Raw genomic sequence first — 16,652 nt, 5'->3', positions numbered from 1 at the left:
TTGATTCTGTCTGACGCGAGTTCCTTTTCATTCATATATGGAGTTCATAGCTTCAGACTTCACTGCGTCGACTATGAAGCTGAGTTCATTGCACAGTGTCTCGTGTCTGTAAGCCATGCGGATCTGGGCGACGTTGGTCCGACGGATATCGTTCCCTTCAGGTCCATCTTTCTGATAGTTTGCTCCAAGGAAGTGCTTCTTATCCTGTAAACAAACAACAAAGTAAATTATTAAGAGATGGATCAATGCTGATTAATTATGATGGTGATGTGGCAGAAAAAAGAGGGGAGAGAATGCCACCTGGTGAGACAGTCCACTTTGCAGCACACTGTTTCTGGCTATTTCACACACATCACAAGTGCTGAGCTTCCACAGCTGAGCGGCGATAGCGTACTCTTCCATCAGCGGTTCCTAGAATCATGAAACACAAACAACATATACATAATATTTATACTGCAGAGCTAAATCCATCTATACTCTCTGCAATAATACATGTATAAAATTAAAATTCAAGAATTCAGGCATTCTGAACATTAACTCAGAATCATTGTGTTTGATGTGTATTTGTGTTTGTTTACCTTGGTGTAGTGGAACTGCATGGGATCGTCTGTGGACAGGGACACACACAGGCCTTTGTGCAGGAACTCTCGGAGAGGATTTTTGGAGTATTCCAGGAACAGGCTGTTGTTACTCAGTGGAGACATTGCAATGGGCACCTGGGCCAGGTAGTACAGGTACTGCAGCACAGGGCTCTGAGGGAACACAGTTTAAAAAATTATTACTACTCTGGCAGTCAGAAACACGCACATAAAGCATACAGAAATAAAAAAAAAGCTTCCACCACTGTTTAATACCTCAATGAACTAAAATGCTGTGAATTTATGCAGTTTGGGTTGTAAATCAATATCAGTGAGTCACTGTCAGCATTTTTTCTTTCTTCAGGACTTTCTGGCCTCTTTTTTCAGAACATTTGAAACACTGTCCATTCACACTGGAAATTCAAAACTTGATTTCCTCTCTCTCGCCTACAGTTCTCACATTTTCAGCTGCACCGTGATGAATCACACTGCTAATAATGACAGATCTGCAAGACATTTCCGATACACAAGCTTAAAAAATTGGGCATCTAACCAACAAAGTCTTTGAAATGGTCAGAAGGGAGACAAGTTGACAACAGTATTGATTTTGTTGTCTATTTGTACTTAATCATCACGACAAAAGCTGTGTATTGTTTATTCAAGGATCCCCATTTGAAGCATGTGAATGTGCCCCTCGTCTTTCTGGTGTCTTGCTCCTTCTGTGTTCTCACATTATCGTAGCTATTTTGGTCCTCTGTAATGCATTTTGAGCAGGGACAAAAAGCTCTGAGTACAGTCATGTTATTGATCTTTGGCTGTGAGTAAGCCCACACAGCAGCAGCCTCATGTTATTTCCTCCCTGCTCTGGGGAGGATTACTCTTGGATTAGTATACCTTACTTACGCAGCATCTTCCCTAAATACTAGGTTTGGGGGGGCAAAATTAACACAGCATAATACTGTTATATTTTCCATGGCAATGCTGTATCGATACATGGACGCCAAGTTTTGTTTTTTTATTATATAAATTCTTAATATTGCGCGTACAACTTAAAGTATTGGTAGCCTACTAGAATAATAAAATCAATTGCTTTTCAGTTGACTAGATACACTTTGCTGCATTAAAAAAACGATTGAAGTGAGATAAACAGACAGAAAACGTTATCTAATTAGGTTAAAATAAATGCTGACAATGTTTTCTTTTGTGGACATAATGTGCAATTGATAAAAGGTCATAAATCACAATATATGTCATTGGAACACTCACAAAACATTTAAAATTGCAATAATAAAGTACCTTGACCTGAGTATCATGATAATATTGAATCGTGGGGATGATCATTTCAGCCCCCACTGCATTACCTGTGCACAAATCTAAAGTACCTTCTTCAAGTTGAGTCCATGTGAGATGTTGTCAGATGTGAGAAATGCAGAGACCAAGTGAGTGATTGATCCAGCTTCTCCACAATGAGGACGAAACTGAAAGGTGCTCAGCCCACGCTCTCTATAGAGGACAGAAAAGGATAATCAATTTATGAGCAAATCATGGAGCAGTGCCTAATTTTGCTCATCTTCGTATTCGTCACACTGAGAGTATTTATAGATGTCAGCCGTACTTCATAGTGAGATGTCCGAGATCGATAGCTCTGTACTCTTTTTACTTTCCTTTCATTAATGAATCACTTCTTTGACTTTGAGCTCTACAAAGTCAACTATGAGTGCTGGACCCACAGTACCAGGTCAGGTCCTGCACTTTAAAGGCAAACATTTTGCTCCGTCAATCTCGCAGCAAAGCGCTCTCTTTTAATGAGGAAGTGTGTGTTCTGGAGAGGGACGAAGGCGTTGGCTCTTACTTTCTGAGGTTGTTGAGGACCATGATGTTTGCATACATGTGGAAGAGGTAGTAGCTGTAGGGAGGGTTGTCATCTGAAGTCCACTGCTCTGGTTTTGGGCTCCTGAAGGAGAACATGTGATCGCTGTGTTTGGACTCATCGTCTACGCTGTCAAAGCCTGCCACCTGCAAGAAGAGTCATTTGCAACTGGGACAGTTATATAAAAGCATAAAGTCAGGCAGTCATCAAGGGCAAATTGTTTTTAGATTTAGGTCACAGTTATTATTTGTTTCCTCTATCTGATAGTTCTTACTCATGAAATGCTTTCATAATGTCTTAACTCAAAATAGTAATTCATGTCCCTTAATTATATAATCAAACCTTAAAATTACTAAATTAATTTCCACAAGGTAACACCTTATGTTAACTCCTGCATATCATTCTCTGAAAGCATTATATAGACTGTTAAATAAATTTTTTAAAACTCTATAATATTGTCATGAGCAGATATTTTACTGTGATTATTAATGTAAAGCATTTGTCAACAAGTATAACCTTTTCTATGAATAAATTTTACATAATAACAACTGTTTTACTTTATTGTCATTCATTATCTTATTATATACCAGCCACCACGTTGTGAATGCCTACAGGAAGAGTTACATTTGTTGACAAATAAACACTTATATCATCTTACTACTATATTACAGTGTGCTAAAAAAACATTTAGTATTTATGTAAAGTATTTATGTACTGCATATAAATGCTGAATGGGGTGGTTCAAGTGAAGTATTACTTCCCACAAATGAGCGGCGATGAATAGGTAATATTAGTTGTAAATTAGAAACTTGTTTTTGTGATCACAAGCTAAGTTAAAGGCATGAACTGAAGGTATATTAAACAGATTTATAGATAGATTTTGGTGTGATGGACCCCCAAAAAATACAACATCTTACATATTTGAGGAAAACATGAAGTTGTTTGTGCTTCTGTGGGTTAACAGTGGCCTCAAACAGAGGTTGGAAAATGTTCTCCAGCATCTTGGCAAAATTAGGCACCAGCTTCTTTGCCTTGAAAATATCACTGAAACACACACAAAATGTTTTGAACTTTCAGGATATTTCAAGATTTCACATTTTAAGAACTTTTAAAATAGAGGCTTGGCTCTTTGTCTCTAGCACTTACTATATTCTGGGCACTTGAATGATCCACCTCATGTTCGGAGAGTGTACTTTGTGGTGAATGAACCACTTAGACAGACTTTCCCACTCCTCTGGAGAGCGCCCGTAGATGGAAAGGCGTGGCTCTGCGTGCTGATACTTACTCTCCTCCAGGTCATGGGCCACTTCCTGTTAAAAGTGAGAAGTAAAGTTCCCTAAAATGTCTCTGCAAAGGCTCTAACTAAAATTGTATGATTACACGATATACCTTTATGATGCGAGCAAAATACTCTCCATTAATGAGGTTGTCTGTTTTCAGAAAGATTTCCCGAAGTTCACTGGCTCCCACTGGATTATACTTGGAATTGAATTTATCAAACCGGTGAAAGGTATGTCTCCCCTGTAATGTTCATAGATTACAAAGCAGAATTGTGAATCAAAAATGGTCAGTCATGAAAACATGCTCAGCAATACTGACGCTCACCTGCGCTGGAAGTGAAATGATGTGATATAAATTAGAAGCAGAGAGATAAAGAAAAAAAGAGCAGGGAGATTTTTGACATGAAATTCCCTATCACTGTGTGCCTTGACACTGGACTCTATGGTTAATACATGCGTTCTCTCAGACATTTGCTTAAATGTAGTTGGCCAATTAGGACGAGCCTCCCTGAATACATGCAAAGACCACAATATATAAGGAGGCATATGACTCTGTCAGCCATTACTTTTCTGTTCAGTAATCAGCTCTTTGCCCACTATACTTTAGCCAGTCAGGATCAGTGCAGCTGCAGTCGATGAAATGTCGCCACAGGGCGCTCATTCATCAGGCTCCACCCACTGCACTGTAAATTATTCGGAGTCTGGTGGGTCTGACGATGGTGATTTTGGGGCTGTTTCTGGTTAAGCATAAATGATCTTACTGCAGGAATTCTTCCAATAATCCTGTCAGACACTTAAATCTGAGCCTGTCAGTGGCAAAAACAAACACTTTTTGTCGACATAGACTGACGGTATGGACATGCCCTGAGTGTTTACATAGCAGGCTGGCTGCTGCTCCCTCTCAATACTGGACCAATTGAAAAAAACGTTATTCCCATCAATCACTTAGACACATGAACATGGGAAAGAGGGTTTGGATTGATTGATTAGCCACTTATGTTTGTGCAAACTCCAGTGGGTTTATGCGTGGTAGATTATTGCCCATAGAGTCAGGTAAAGGGCCCTGCCTGCGCTAATCGAAATACAGTTATAATATCGTAACCATTGCTTATAGCCAGTTTTATAAATTAAGAACTATATTAATTTTGTTCCCAATATTCACATTTTTAAAACTTTAATTCATGAACACAGAATGCTAAACCAAATTATACTTTTCTTACTGCATGTACATCCAGAGAGTCCACAGTAAGGTCATAGGGGTCCTTGTTGAGGCTGTGGAAAACCTGCTTAAGAGTCATCTTTTGTCCAGCCTTGTCTATCACCACACGGTCAGCTCCAGTCTTATATGTTTCCTGGATGAAGGTCAGCAGGTGTTTCTGAGACATGCAGGCGGCTGCATGAATATGTGTATCCACCTGAGAGAAAGAAACAAAATCTATGTTTAGTCTTAAGGACAAATCAAGTGTTTAAAAAACATGCTTTTCTTAACTTTTTTCACAAATAGTGAAAGTTATGGAAGAAGTGACAGCATGTTATGAACTCATATGCTCAGGTGTTTTCAAAGAGGCAATGTGTGGGATACCTTCCTAACGTTGTAGAAATCTCTGTGAGGCACACTTTTCAGTTCCTTTAGCTCAGCCATCTCATTGAGCATCTCATGCAGGTAGAACTTCGAACTCAAGAAATTTAGTCGTCTGTGGCAGTAGGTCTTCCTGAAAATTACAGTGGACCTCAGTTTAGTAAGTGTAATACTGCGCACAAAGGTGGCAAAAACTGGTTTTACAACCAGTGCCATTTTGTTTTGGCAACTTACGTGGGTCCATCTGCAATCATGGCCAGAACGTGACTGAGGTCTATGGCAAAAGTCTCCAAGTCTGGGTATGGAAGGTCATGGGGCTGATTTTCTCTCAGCGCCTTGACATTGTCATAAACATTCACTATCCCATCCTTCATCTTCAGTTCATAATTCAGGTTCTCAGGAATGTTCTCCATGCTGTAGGGATCTTCTCCCTCAGCTGGACATGGGCACATATCTGGAGAACGAACAGTGTTCAGTTACTGTCGTATGAACCAGAATAACACATAGGTCATCACTGGTAACTGTAATGTGCATGCACTTCACACCTGGTAGAACCTCGTCTTCTTCGCTCCATCTCATGTTCTCAGCAGTGCGGAGGAACTGGGCTGTGGTTCTGCAGAATCTATGATAGGCTAGCTTTGAGTATTTCTCGCGAATAAGCAGAGCCTTAAATAGACTTTTGGCTGCCTGCTCATAGTCTTCCACTGTGATCTGAATGGGGATGGACATGACACATAAATAAAGCCTAATCATATTTATGGCACAGTAATTGTAAAAATAAACATTATGTTTTCTGTGGACATTCTGTTAACATGACAGTAATTAGAGGAGAACAGTAAATATACACTACATAAAGCTGCAGAAGCATTAAAGGGGAACACCACCTAAATTAAGAATTCAAATGTTATTTTCATGGCCTTAGAAAGTTCAATTAATAACTGTGAGCTTGAGCTACTCTCTCTCAAAGCCAGAAATGAGAGAAGTCTCTCAGTCTTGTGATGTCTTCTGGTATAAAGTCTAAAACAGAAAATGTTCCCATATACTACGAATATTTCCCAGGGTGTTCTCATTGTCATCTAGAACATCTTTTCCAATTCACTGTCTATGGAGCAAACAGACTTTATACCTAATGAAATCTCAAAGTTTTAGCACTTATGTTTTGGATTTAGGAGAGAGCTGTTTATTGTTACTAATACATTTGGACTGTCTCACACCATAGTAATAAGGCCCCTGACACACCAAGCTTAACAATCGGCCATTTGTCAATGACGGGCCGCTGGTGAACATCTGCCATCCTTAGTAGGTGCTTGTCGGCTTTTTCGTTTCAGCAATTTCATAATGACGGCGATTCAAAATTTCTGAATGTTGACTCAGCATGTTGAGACAGCAGAGTCCATCAGTGAAAGAAATCATTCTGATTGGCACTTCAACACAATGCATAAGGAGAAAAACAGAAGTGAGGAAAGTAAACAAACAACTAAAGTCAAGAGGGCGCGAGATTGAAGCAAACTTGTTAGATTGAGTAAGATTATTTTCTTTTAGCCGATTAGCACTTTGGCAGAAATGGTTTGTAACTGATTATTTTATTGTTTGCTGGCACACAATAAATATCTTTTGTTCTTTCAACATTGGGTTGTGTTGTTAATATGCCAATTGGCTAGCTAGCGTCATAAATCTGTCCTGTCTTCAGATGTCCCTTTTTAATAACAAATACAGACTACCGGCACTTTCCGCCATCGAGAGTTGTTTCCTCTCACGCGGGCGCAGAACGTATATGCTAGCTGGCTGTTGGTTGTAGTCTTTGAGGTGTTTTCAAGTGAAACTGTTTGGCCAAGACACAAACAATTTAAGGCAACGCACCAGCTGACCTTCTTCGCCTAGTTCTTTGGTATTGTCTTGGTGTGCCTGGGCCTTCACATGATTTTTGAAAATAGTTCCTCTTTCATATCTTTAATGATTATCAGACATTTATGTCTATAGTACTTACTCCAGCACAGTAATCACCACTAATAGTGACCCTTTGGTAATCAGGGCAGCTTTCTGGCACAGATGAGCAGGTGGAGCTGGGGGACAGGTAGGGCGTGGCCGCCACTGACCGCGTCCAATCTGTATTCACTGGGATCTGCAGGGACATGGACTGGGAACGAATCATCTTTAAGCTTTTCCTCCTATAAAATGAGCAAAATAGTTTATATAAGCTAACATAATCTTCTCAGAAGTCATGAAACAATTAGTCTATTAAAAAGCCTTTATTTGTAACATTGATCTGACCGATCATCCGCTGTGATTTGGTGCCAGACAACGGCAGGGCCTACCTCTTGGTACTCTCCTCTGACTGTTGCTCTGCCAGCTCTTTAAGCAGTTCATGCTCTTTGGCTTGCTGGAGGCCAATTGGGCAGTCCTCAGGCATGGTGAACAGTGATAAGGCATCCTTGTTGTCTTCCTCCTTCAACGCTGTTGCATATACTTTCTCTGCTAGAAGCTGTGTCTCTTCCTCTGCCTCACTCAAAGTTACCTTCGGGAACTGACGAGGCATGTCTGCAATAAAGTAGAGGCTACAGTGGAATGACTGGTGACAGTGACACGTCCTCAAAGACGGTCTGCCCTCGTTATCAGCTCTTGCTCTGACCAGTTTGCGCTGTTTTGTAAACAAGCGATTCTATCCCTGTAAAGGTTTCGGAGCAGGAACTAACTGCTGCACGGCATCACCACCTGGAGAGCTCTGTGTGAACTGTACATGTCCTGATGGATTTTTTTAAGCACTTTTATCAAGATGGTTTTCCTCCAAACCCCAAATGGAAATCATAAAAAATCACCTCTAGTGGTGCCACAAGTGGTGGAAAGTAACTAAGTACATATACTTAAGTGCTGTACTTTTGTATAGTTTTGACATACTTGTGCTTTACGGAAGTATTTCTATATTATGCTACTTTATATTTCTACTTCATTATATTTTGGAGACAAATATTGTACTTTTTACTTAACTATATTAATTTTAAAAGTTTCTAGTTCCTTTGCAGATAACGATGATTAAAACAAAATATAAATGAACTCATGAATTATATTGTATTATTACGTATTGAGCGACACAACACCATATCAAGTATTAAAAAAATATCTTCAGCTTTATCAGCTGCAACATTAAAGTGATGCAGACATTAATGCATCAAAAATTATAATCCAGTAATATAATACATATGTGTCTGAATGACATTCAGCATAATGAGAACATTTACTTTTGGTACTTTAAGTATATTTTGATGCTAATTCTTTTGTACTTTTACTTAAGTAACTGTTTAAATGCACTTATTTTGCTTGTAACAAAGTACTTCTATCACTGCCAGCACACAAGAATTACAGGTTGTCAGTGTCATGTATACATGTATACATATGTATGAATAATGCCTATTTTAGCCAATTTACATATGCCTCCAGTTTATTCCACAGTCATGATAAACAATTATTATATTTAAAATGGTCTAGCTTTTGTTGTTGTTTTCCATAATTTGCTTTTAATGTTATCATGTATGTCTGTTTGCTGTCTTAATTTTTCATCCTTTGCCATTTTTGTGTATGTAAGTCACTACAATTTTGAAAGGTGCCATGGCAATTCTTATTAACAATGACTGCAATGGCATACTGTTTGGTAACACTAGCTTGTCCTTTTTAATTGTACAGCGGTACAATGACATTTTGAAAATAACTCGTGTCAGATAGTTCCACTAAAGTTGCCAAATTCATGACCTTTGTGGGAATGCAAGTCCTCCTGAGCTATTCTTGACACGTTATTATCATAGACTGTATATAAAGTATATGATTACTATATAGGAGTAGCCACTTGCACTCCTTCATAAAAATATGAATTTTGTTTTAGCCATTATCAACTGCATAGCTTTAAATAACATTTATTTTTATTACAGTATGTAATCGTGGACACACCTTGTCTGTTTACAGTCAAGCTCACATACACATACAGTACAGCAGCTATGTCAAACAGAGTTACTGCCTGTTTCAGAGAGAAGATAACCTGGGTGAACTGACAGTGTCTTGTTGATATCCTCAGTGATAGAGGATACAGTTCAGTGCTGAGGCAACAGCAGAGAAAAACCATGTTGCATAGTGTCATATAAGCCAATTTTCCGCTCTGCCAGGGTGCTTCCAGGAAGCTTATCATTCCAGACACACAACACTATTCTGACAACAGCTGTGTGCATCACTGAGCCTGTGCAGCTTTATGGCACCACATGCACACTGTGGAAATGGATAGACTCATAAAGCAGTATTGATCTGGAGATGATGGCCTTATCAATTATTAATTTCCCCCTTGTAAACCCTGAAAAACTGTGAAACAAAAAATTGCATGTTTTTCTCACAGTCAGATGCACTCACAACAACATAAACATCAACCCATCTGACAGCTGGACAGGAACTAGTGTTAGCTATATTAACCCAAACATTCTTGGAAAGTCAAAATTAACAAACAAAAACTTATAAGCCTTGTAAATATAATTACTTCACTTCATTTTTTTCCACTAAATTGAAGTTAGATTTGTTGGAAAAAAGATGCTTTTTATAAGAAAAAAAAAACGGACTACTTACAATATAAAGCTAACCTAACCACCTTTTCAAGAAATCAATGCGCGGCTAACGTTAGCAGTTAACGTTAACCTAGTTAGCTAACACTGCATGAACGGTAATGGTTAAATTATTCGGACAGATAGTTTATTCATTTAGTTTCAAACCAACGAACCGACTTAAATAAGATATAGCTAGGAACACATTACGTTAAAATGCTAATTTTAGTTAGCTAACGCTACATCAACAATGGTAATCCTATTTAAGGGTCAACGATTTGGTATTCGGACAGTTAGTTTTTTATAGTTTGAGACTAATGAACTAACTTTAATATAGCTATAGCTAGGTACAAATGTCGCCAAAATGGTAATTTAACTGTGGCTAACTTTAGCTACTGACTTTTAGCTTTATTTTAGTAGCATCCATTTCCCATTTCCATTTTTCTTGGGCTAACATTAAACATCTTACCTCACAAGTTACTCGTCGTGCTGAGGTGCTGTCATTGGTAAGTTCATTTCAGTAGCTTTGACACTGTTTAGACATTACATTAAGTAGCGTTATGTCTGATATTGTTATTTCTGAGCACAAACTGTGTTAGGCAAAACAAGAAAAAATCTCTACAATCCTTGGCAGTTACCATGGCAATAAGGGTCAAGAACATCTCAGAGCCCTTTAATTATTTATTCTTGTACACTAGAACATGTCATAGCTAAAAAGGAAAAAAAACAGGCATTACTGTTAAATGTTGAAGTACAGTGTATGATAACCATCAACATTCATACCATGGTATACCGTGAAACTGATATATTGCTGCAACTCTAGTGTGACCATGGCAAAATGTGGTTCAGGTGATACTTATTGTAACAAACACTACCACAAAGATGGTTTTGTCTGTCTCTTGGCAGGTATTGTTAATGAGATTGCTTCAAAACCACAGAAGATACAATAATGAGACTTTACAGGTGTATAGCTGAGATCAAAATTAAGGTGGAGTCCATAGATTAGTGTGGTCCAAGCAAGGAACCCGGAAGTATGGGGGTGGGGGGTGCAATTGGTCCTCCAGTTTTTTGTCCCTGTCCCACATTTTTTTCAAGTCACTGGTTGCTGTATTGCAGATGGAGTGATTGCAAGATGGTCTCAAGTTTTTCTGCTATTTTGTTTTATTTATTTATTAATTTGCATCAAGTTGAATTAATGTGGGATTTCTTCAAAAATTAATTAAGGTTTTTGCAAACTCAGTCATGGAGTCCAAGCTACTCAACACCCAGCAGGGACTCATCTCCCTGACACTTGCTGTGCTATTTTCTGCTGACCAACTCAACCTCAGAGACTCCTTCCTTTTACCACTTTGCCTTTGCTTTGAATAATAGCAGATGTGCAGTATTAAGAAGAGCCTATATTGTTAGTTGATTTAACTGCCATTCATTATCTTGTATTATAATCATATGCCTTTTATCAGTTCTGCGCTTACCTTCAGTGCCGTTCATAGCCATATCTGGTGGCGTTGTCATCTCAAGTTGGACACAGTGAAGCGCTGGACAAACTCAGTGGTACCTTAAGAGATTCTGTCTGCATCTATCTGGGTCAGACTCAGTCTATGAGACTGCAGTGGCACACAATAACAATTTTGTTTTCCTGACTGCCCATCTCTCTCTATTTTAAGGAACCAGAGGCCTCATGTTGACGGAGCTACTAATCCGAGACTATGTCAAAACTGGCTGTCAACAAAGAGACGGCCTCACTCAGAGTAGACACAGGCTGCTGCCTATTGCTCTACTTATCTGTCTCTCTTACTGTCTCTCTCAGACACACAGAGAGGGAGTGAGGAAAAGAGACTCCTCGCTACTTCTGTGGCAAAGAGGCATCACAACCAGGTAGTCGTAGGAATTGTCCTTTTCAGTCAGTGTCATAAGCTGCTGTGATAATTTTTTAAAGTACCTGCAGGTTGGCAGTCTGAGAACAATCCAATATTCGCCCATCTATCACTGTTCTCTCGGTTCTTCGCACTGGTTTTGTCTTGGCTCTGACTTTGGTATTGTACGTCTGAAAATACATAATATTGCTGTGGTGTCCTGGCAAATGTCGCTCCAAAAACAAAGAATTGTCCTCAGAAGGCATTAGGCTACCGTACACTCTCCGATTAACACTCAGATTTCGGTGATAGTAAAGACAGCTGACCCTATCTCCCATTTGTTATCTGTACATGATGCACACCTGCATAATGTATTTTATTTATGTCCATACTTACTGTTAATGCCCAATTAATTATAACCATATAACCAGACTGATCCTTAATATCAGTGGTGAGAAGCTCAGGTTTAGAGGATCAACCAACTACTTAATAATGATTAGCCTGATATCACCCAAACCTGGACCTGGATAAGACAAAACCACAAGCTACGACAAATTTTCTATTAGCATTTCCCCTGAATTAACTCAGAATTAATTGCAGTTTTTTTTATTATCGAATCAATAGCTTTGTAGTGCAATTCTGTTTAACTACCAGATGTTTTCAAATCTGCATGTGATGCACAGATGGTCATGTTTCTATGAAATGTAACAACAATACGGCAGAGAGTCAACAGATGCATCTCTGCATGCTTGAATTCCCTGGGGAGAAACAACTCATTCTTTGTTAACATCAAGGTGCCTGCTGATTTCCACCACTGCAAGGTGATCAGTCAAAATGTCCTTCATCTGTATTGAGGAATGAAGACTTCCTAACTCCTCACTCAAATAACACTGAAGATAAAATATTTTATTTAGCAGTCATAGGAGCCTTACTCTCATTGATCTAAGTGCACAGTTTGGAAACATCAGAAATATAATAGAGTTATGTTGTAGCTTTGCAGAAAGCATTATTTGGCACTAATATGGAGAATATCTTAATGGTGCGCACTGTGGACTAATGTGGGTGTGTACACACTCGTGTTTGCGACTCTGCAATGTACCGGAAATGTGGAGTTGACCATACATCATCTCCTCAGTTACTTTAGAGAAAAAGGATGATAATTCATTATTTCTCATCACTGTGTGCATCCCATACCAGGCCATTACGTGACCACTTACAGTCCTATCTCACACCTAGCTCTCTATATTCTGCTGTCTTTATCTTGGCTTTTTTGCCTTTTTTTAGACACGTCACTGCTGTTAATGGCCAAGTCCCCAAGCTGGCTCTTTGTCAAAGTCATATCTGAGTGAGAGAGGTCAACATCACCAGAGAAAGCCAATTTACAATACACAGAGATGGCAATGAGAGAGAGAGAGAAAGAGAGAGGGAAAGTAAAGACACTTACTCTTTCCCAGGCAAGGACTCGACTGCTGCTTTAAAAGAGGTGTGTCTCCTCTTCTCATCTTTCTCAGTGGCCAGGGCCTGAAGGAGAGTGGAGCTAAAGACGAAGGAAGTGCACTCACCCATGAATGCCAAGCAGACCCCCTTACAGCAATTCTCTAATACTTGTCAAATACATTCCAAGTGAGTCTAGATGTGTCGTGTTTTTAGTGCACTGATGAATTTGTTTTGATATTAACACACATAAATCAGTTAACACTTATAAAGTCTCACATACAGCATTTAAAACTTATTTTTTTAATGGAAAATTGTAGACATAGAAAGATACTCTAAGTGATGTTTACCTCCCATTGTCAATTAGCAATGGTCATCATCTAATATGACAAAAGTGCACTCACCTCCTCAGGCTCTGATGTCTTTGAAGTGTGTATAAACTGTGCACAAGTTCCCTCAGAGAAACATCTAAGTCATGCTGTGATCTTGTTGTGGCTGGAGTATATAATATCGCATCCACCACCCTGCAGTGCTCATCACTCCATCCTTAACTCTTTCATTGCTGCAGCTCAGTGCAAGGACATCAGCCGAGCAAATGCAGAGCTCAGCCGACATGGTCATTTGCACTGCCTCATGTTTTCGGGGAGTATTAATGGGTTTAGTAGGAATTATTTTCAAAATGGTTTAATGTGTATGTGTTTCTTAGATACTAATCCTGTCCTCTTGTGGATGTTTTGTTCACTTGCAGGACATTTTGCAGAGACATCACATGAGCAGACAAGCAAGCAATAACAGAAAGGTAAGGGTGCCCTTTTTCTGTTGATAAACACAAAATGTACAAATAATATAACACTTTTCACCTTGAAGACAAATTTGTCTCAAAGCTTAAATGCCCTGCACTTGATTCTGCCTCTTTAACTACAGTCCTGCATCAATGATAAAGACTATTACAGCACAGTCACCTGGACTTACCTAATCAGTGTACGTCATGGCAAGAGTAAATGTCTCTATTATTGCATGCATTTTGTCTATGATGCAAAAAAACTAAAAGCTTTCTGTACTGCTGGTAACATCAATCTCAGGGTAGTAAGTAATGTAGATCAAAGAACTTTCTCTGGTGCCTTTGCAAAGCACAACCAGCACTCTTGTATTACAGTTCAGTTGTAGGTAAACTCCTCACACAGCCAAGAAGAAAGCTCAGATTTACTGCTTTGGCCACACACAGTCCCGGATTTAGACTGACAGTGTTTGAGATTACGAGGCTAATCCTCTCAACCCAGGTTATTAGGTTACTTTTAGAGTTGGTTATAGAGGACTGACTCTTAGCTCTGGGCCTGTATCATTTTGATTGACAGTAGTATCGTCAGACTGATTATTCATCTGTGTCCTCCCCTCTCATCAATAGTGACAAAACTGTGTGTTAATAAGCAGTTAAACAAGCAGTTATGTTAATCGGTGATCCTATTAATACTGTAGGTCCTGATTGTTATTTTTTCAGCGGCTCCAGGCAGTCCCTTTTCGCTAAGTTGCATTTTAGCAAAATTTTATGTCTTACCTCCTCCTGCTGAAAAGAGCAGGTCCCAAAATAATTCTGCCAATAGCCGTCTGAACATGGCAGTGGAAAAAAAAAAGTTTTGGAGCTTAGCATACAGTAAGTAGTGGAACGTGGGTATTATTTTTTCCACTTGTCCTACACTGATCAGTTCCTTGATCACGTCACCAGCTGATTGGCTTACTGAAGTAAGCGTGACATTGGCACACAGTCATAGTGTACAAAGAGTGTGCCAGATCTAAATCTATTCAGTCTATTCTTCGCTGAGTGCTTTTGTTGAAGTGTGTAGCACTGAATGTTCTTTTTTATCATGAGAGTTGTGTGTAGAAACTAAATTCCCAGTCCGTATGTAGACACATAATCTAATGAGCCACTAGATGGCACATTTGTGTTGTTTGTTTTGTAAATGGCCTCATACCATTCAGTCATTTGTGGGTCAGATCTCGTGTTATTGACATATAGGTGCTGTTTATTTTACTGATCTAATATTGATTTTGATTTCATTTGATCTCACTTTATTGTCAGAACTAATTCTAAAATTTGTCTTGTGCCCCACAACATCAACTGTTTCACATAAATACACATTAATATAAAAATAGAAACAACAATTAACCAAACAACAAAATACAATAAATGCAACAAATCACCACAGACATTACAAAAGGTGGATGCAGTGCACATATTTCTTATTACCTATTACATTTAGTGTTCGACTAAGGTAAACTGTGGCTACTCAGAAGCCATACTCTGATTATTTAATTTATGCTTGAACATTAGAAATAGATAAAAAAAAAAATATGATTTAAGAAAGAGTGAAGCCCCCCCAAATCCAGATCTTTTATGGAATATTGTAAGCTGTCTTTCTAAGTATAAATCTGTCCATTCAAAAGAGCAGGTTCTGAGCAAACACAGTGGTAAAACAAGAGAACAAGCATCTGTGCGCCCCACTGTTAACAGTTTCTTTTTAAGCTTACAGTTAACCATTTGTACAGCCTATTGATGTGGAAAACTTGCTCATACTAGATCTAAGAGAAAATCAAATTTTTTGGCCAAATAACTTGATATTGAAATTGCAATGATATTAGTGGGTTGACAAATGGTACTTTCATGAAAAATTAAATTGAGATTTTGCATAAATAATAATCAGTAGTATGGATATAATCCCTAAGTGGGGAAGACATATGACAAAATAGCTAGAACAGTCTGATAAGTTCAGAAAGTTACATCATTTAACTGTAGTGCAGCCTTTAAAATCAGGAAAAGATGATATTACAATATCCAAAATCTAAGACGCTATCTAGTCTTATACACAGAATGCACAATGATCTGCTCATAGCATTTAAGTAAGATGATAGTAAACTTGAAATGTATATTCATTATTTATGAGACATTGAGTAAAATGTGAGGTAATTCTTAAAAAATTACCCAGTTTTACATTTTTGTATGATTTGCTTTACTGAAAAACAGAACTATATAATCCAACAATATTATTTAAGTAATACACGTTTCTTACTTGTTGCGGCTCTCACTTTTTATTTTAAAAAAAGACTTTGATTAAATTCAGCTGTCTGATTTATTGAATAAATTGTAGGACAACCAAAAAACTAAATTTGCAGTTTACTCATCTAATCTCACTAGATGGCAATAGAGAACATGGAATTACAGTTTGGACAATCACTTTGTTTCTGACCTGCTCACAATCATACTATAATGTTTGAACAGCACACTTCTACTTACTAATAATGACACTTTTATAAACATGAAGTGCTGTGGTCTCTGTAGTAAATTAGTATATCTCTGCAGTAGGAAACAAGCAAAACTAAACAACAAGATGCCACGTCTGGAATATCCTCAGTCGGCCCTCATGATCCATTACCCTATGGCGTATTCAAACCACATTGTCCCTACTACCACATTTCCAAAGTGGCAAGT

At 38.5% G+C, this 16,652-nt stretch overlaps 1 protein-coding gene across 1 annotated transcript; it reads right to left on the bottom strand.

Annotated features, from left to right (window-relative positions):
• Nucleotides 1-18: 18 nt before the first annotated feature.
• On the bottom strand, nt 19-11,454 carry ampd3a (adenosine monophosphate deaminase 3a). The gene is made up of 15 exons (XM_042486409.1): nt 11,354-11,454; nt 7,623-7,845; nt 7,295-7,475; nt 5,853-6,018; nt 5,542-5,761; nt 5,311-5,440; nt 4,949-5,143; nt 3,838-3,969; nt 3,595-3,758; nt 3,366-3,492; nt 2,431-2,594; nt 1,961-2,081; nt 579-752; nt 301-411; nt 19-204 (listed from the first exon to the last, which is right to left on the bottom strand). Exons 1-15 carry the CDS (start codon nt 11,391-11,393, stop codon nt 28-30), a joined length of 2,325 nt encoding a protein of 774 aa, XP_042342343.1. The 5' UTR covers nt 11,394-11,454; the 3' UTR covers nt 19-27.
• Nucleotides 11,455-16,652: the final 5,198 nt, after the last annotated feature.

This window comes from Plectropomus leopardus, chromosome 1 (assembly GCF_008729295.1).
Source record: "Plectropomus leopardus isolate mb chromosome 1, YSFRI_Pleo_2.0, whole genome shotgun sequence".
Lineage (NCBI taxonomy): Eukaryota > Metazoa > Chordata > Actinopteri > Perciformes > Serranidae > Plectropomus > Plectropomus leopardus.
The sequence above is the reverse complement of the archived record's forward strand: the minus strand, read 5'-3'. Positions and strand labels throughout refer to the sequence as shown.

What these genes read in the sequence shown, in the direction of transcription:
- ampd3a (XM_042486409.1), bottom strand. Translation starts at nt 11,393, where the DNA reads ATGACAACGCCACCAGATATGGCTATGAACGGCACTGAAG. An exon ending in ATGATTGCAGATGGACCCAC is followed by an intron (nt 5,441 to 5,541) that starts GTAAGTTGCCAA and finishes TGTAATTTTCAG; the next exon opens with GAAGACCTACTGCCACAGAC. An exon ending in ATTTCTACAACGTTAGGAAG is followed by an intron (nt 5,144 to 5,310) that starts GTATCCCACACA and finishes TCTTTCTCTCAG; the next exon opens with GTGGATACACATATTCATGC.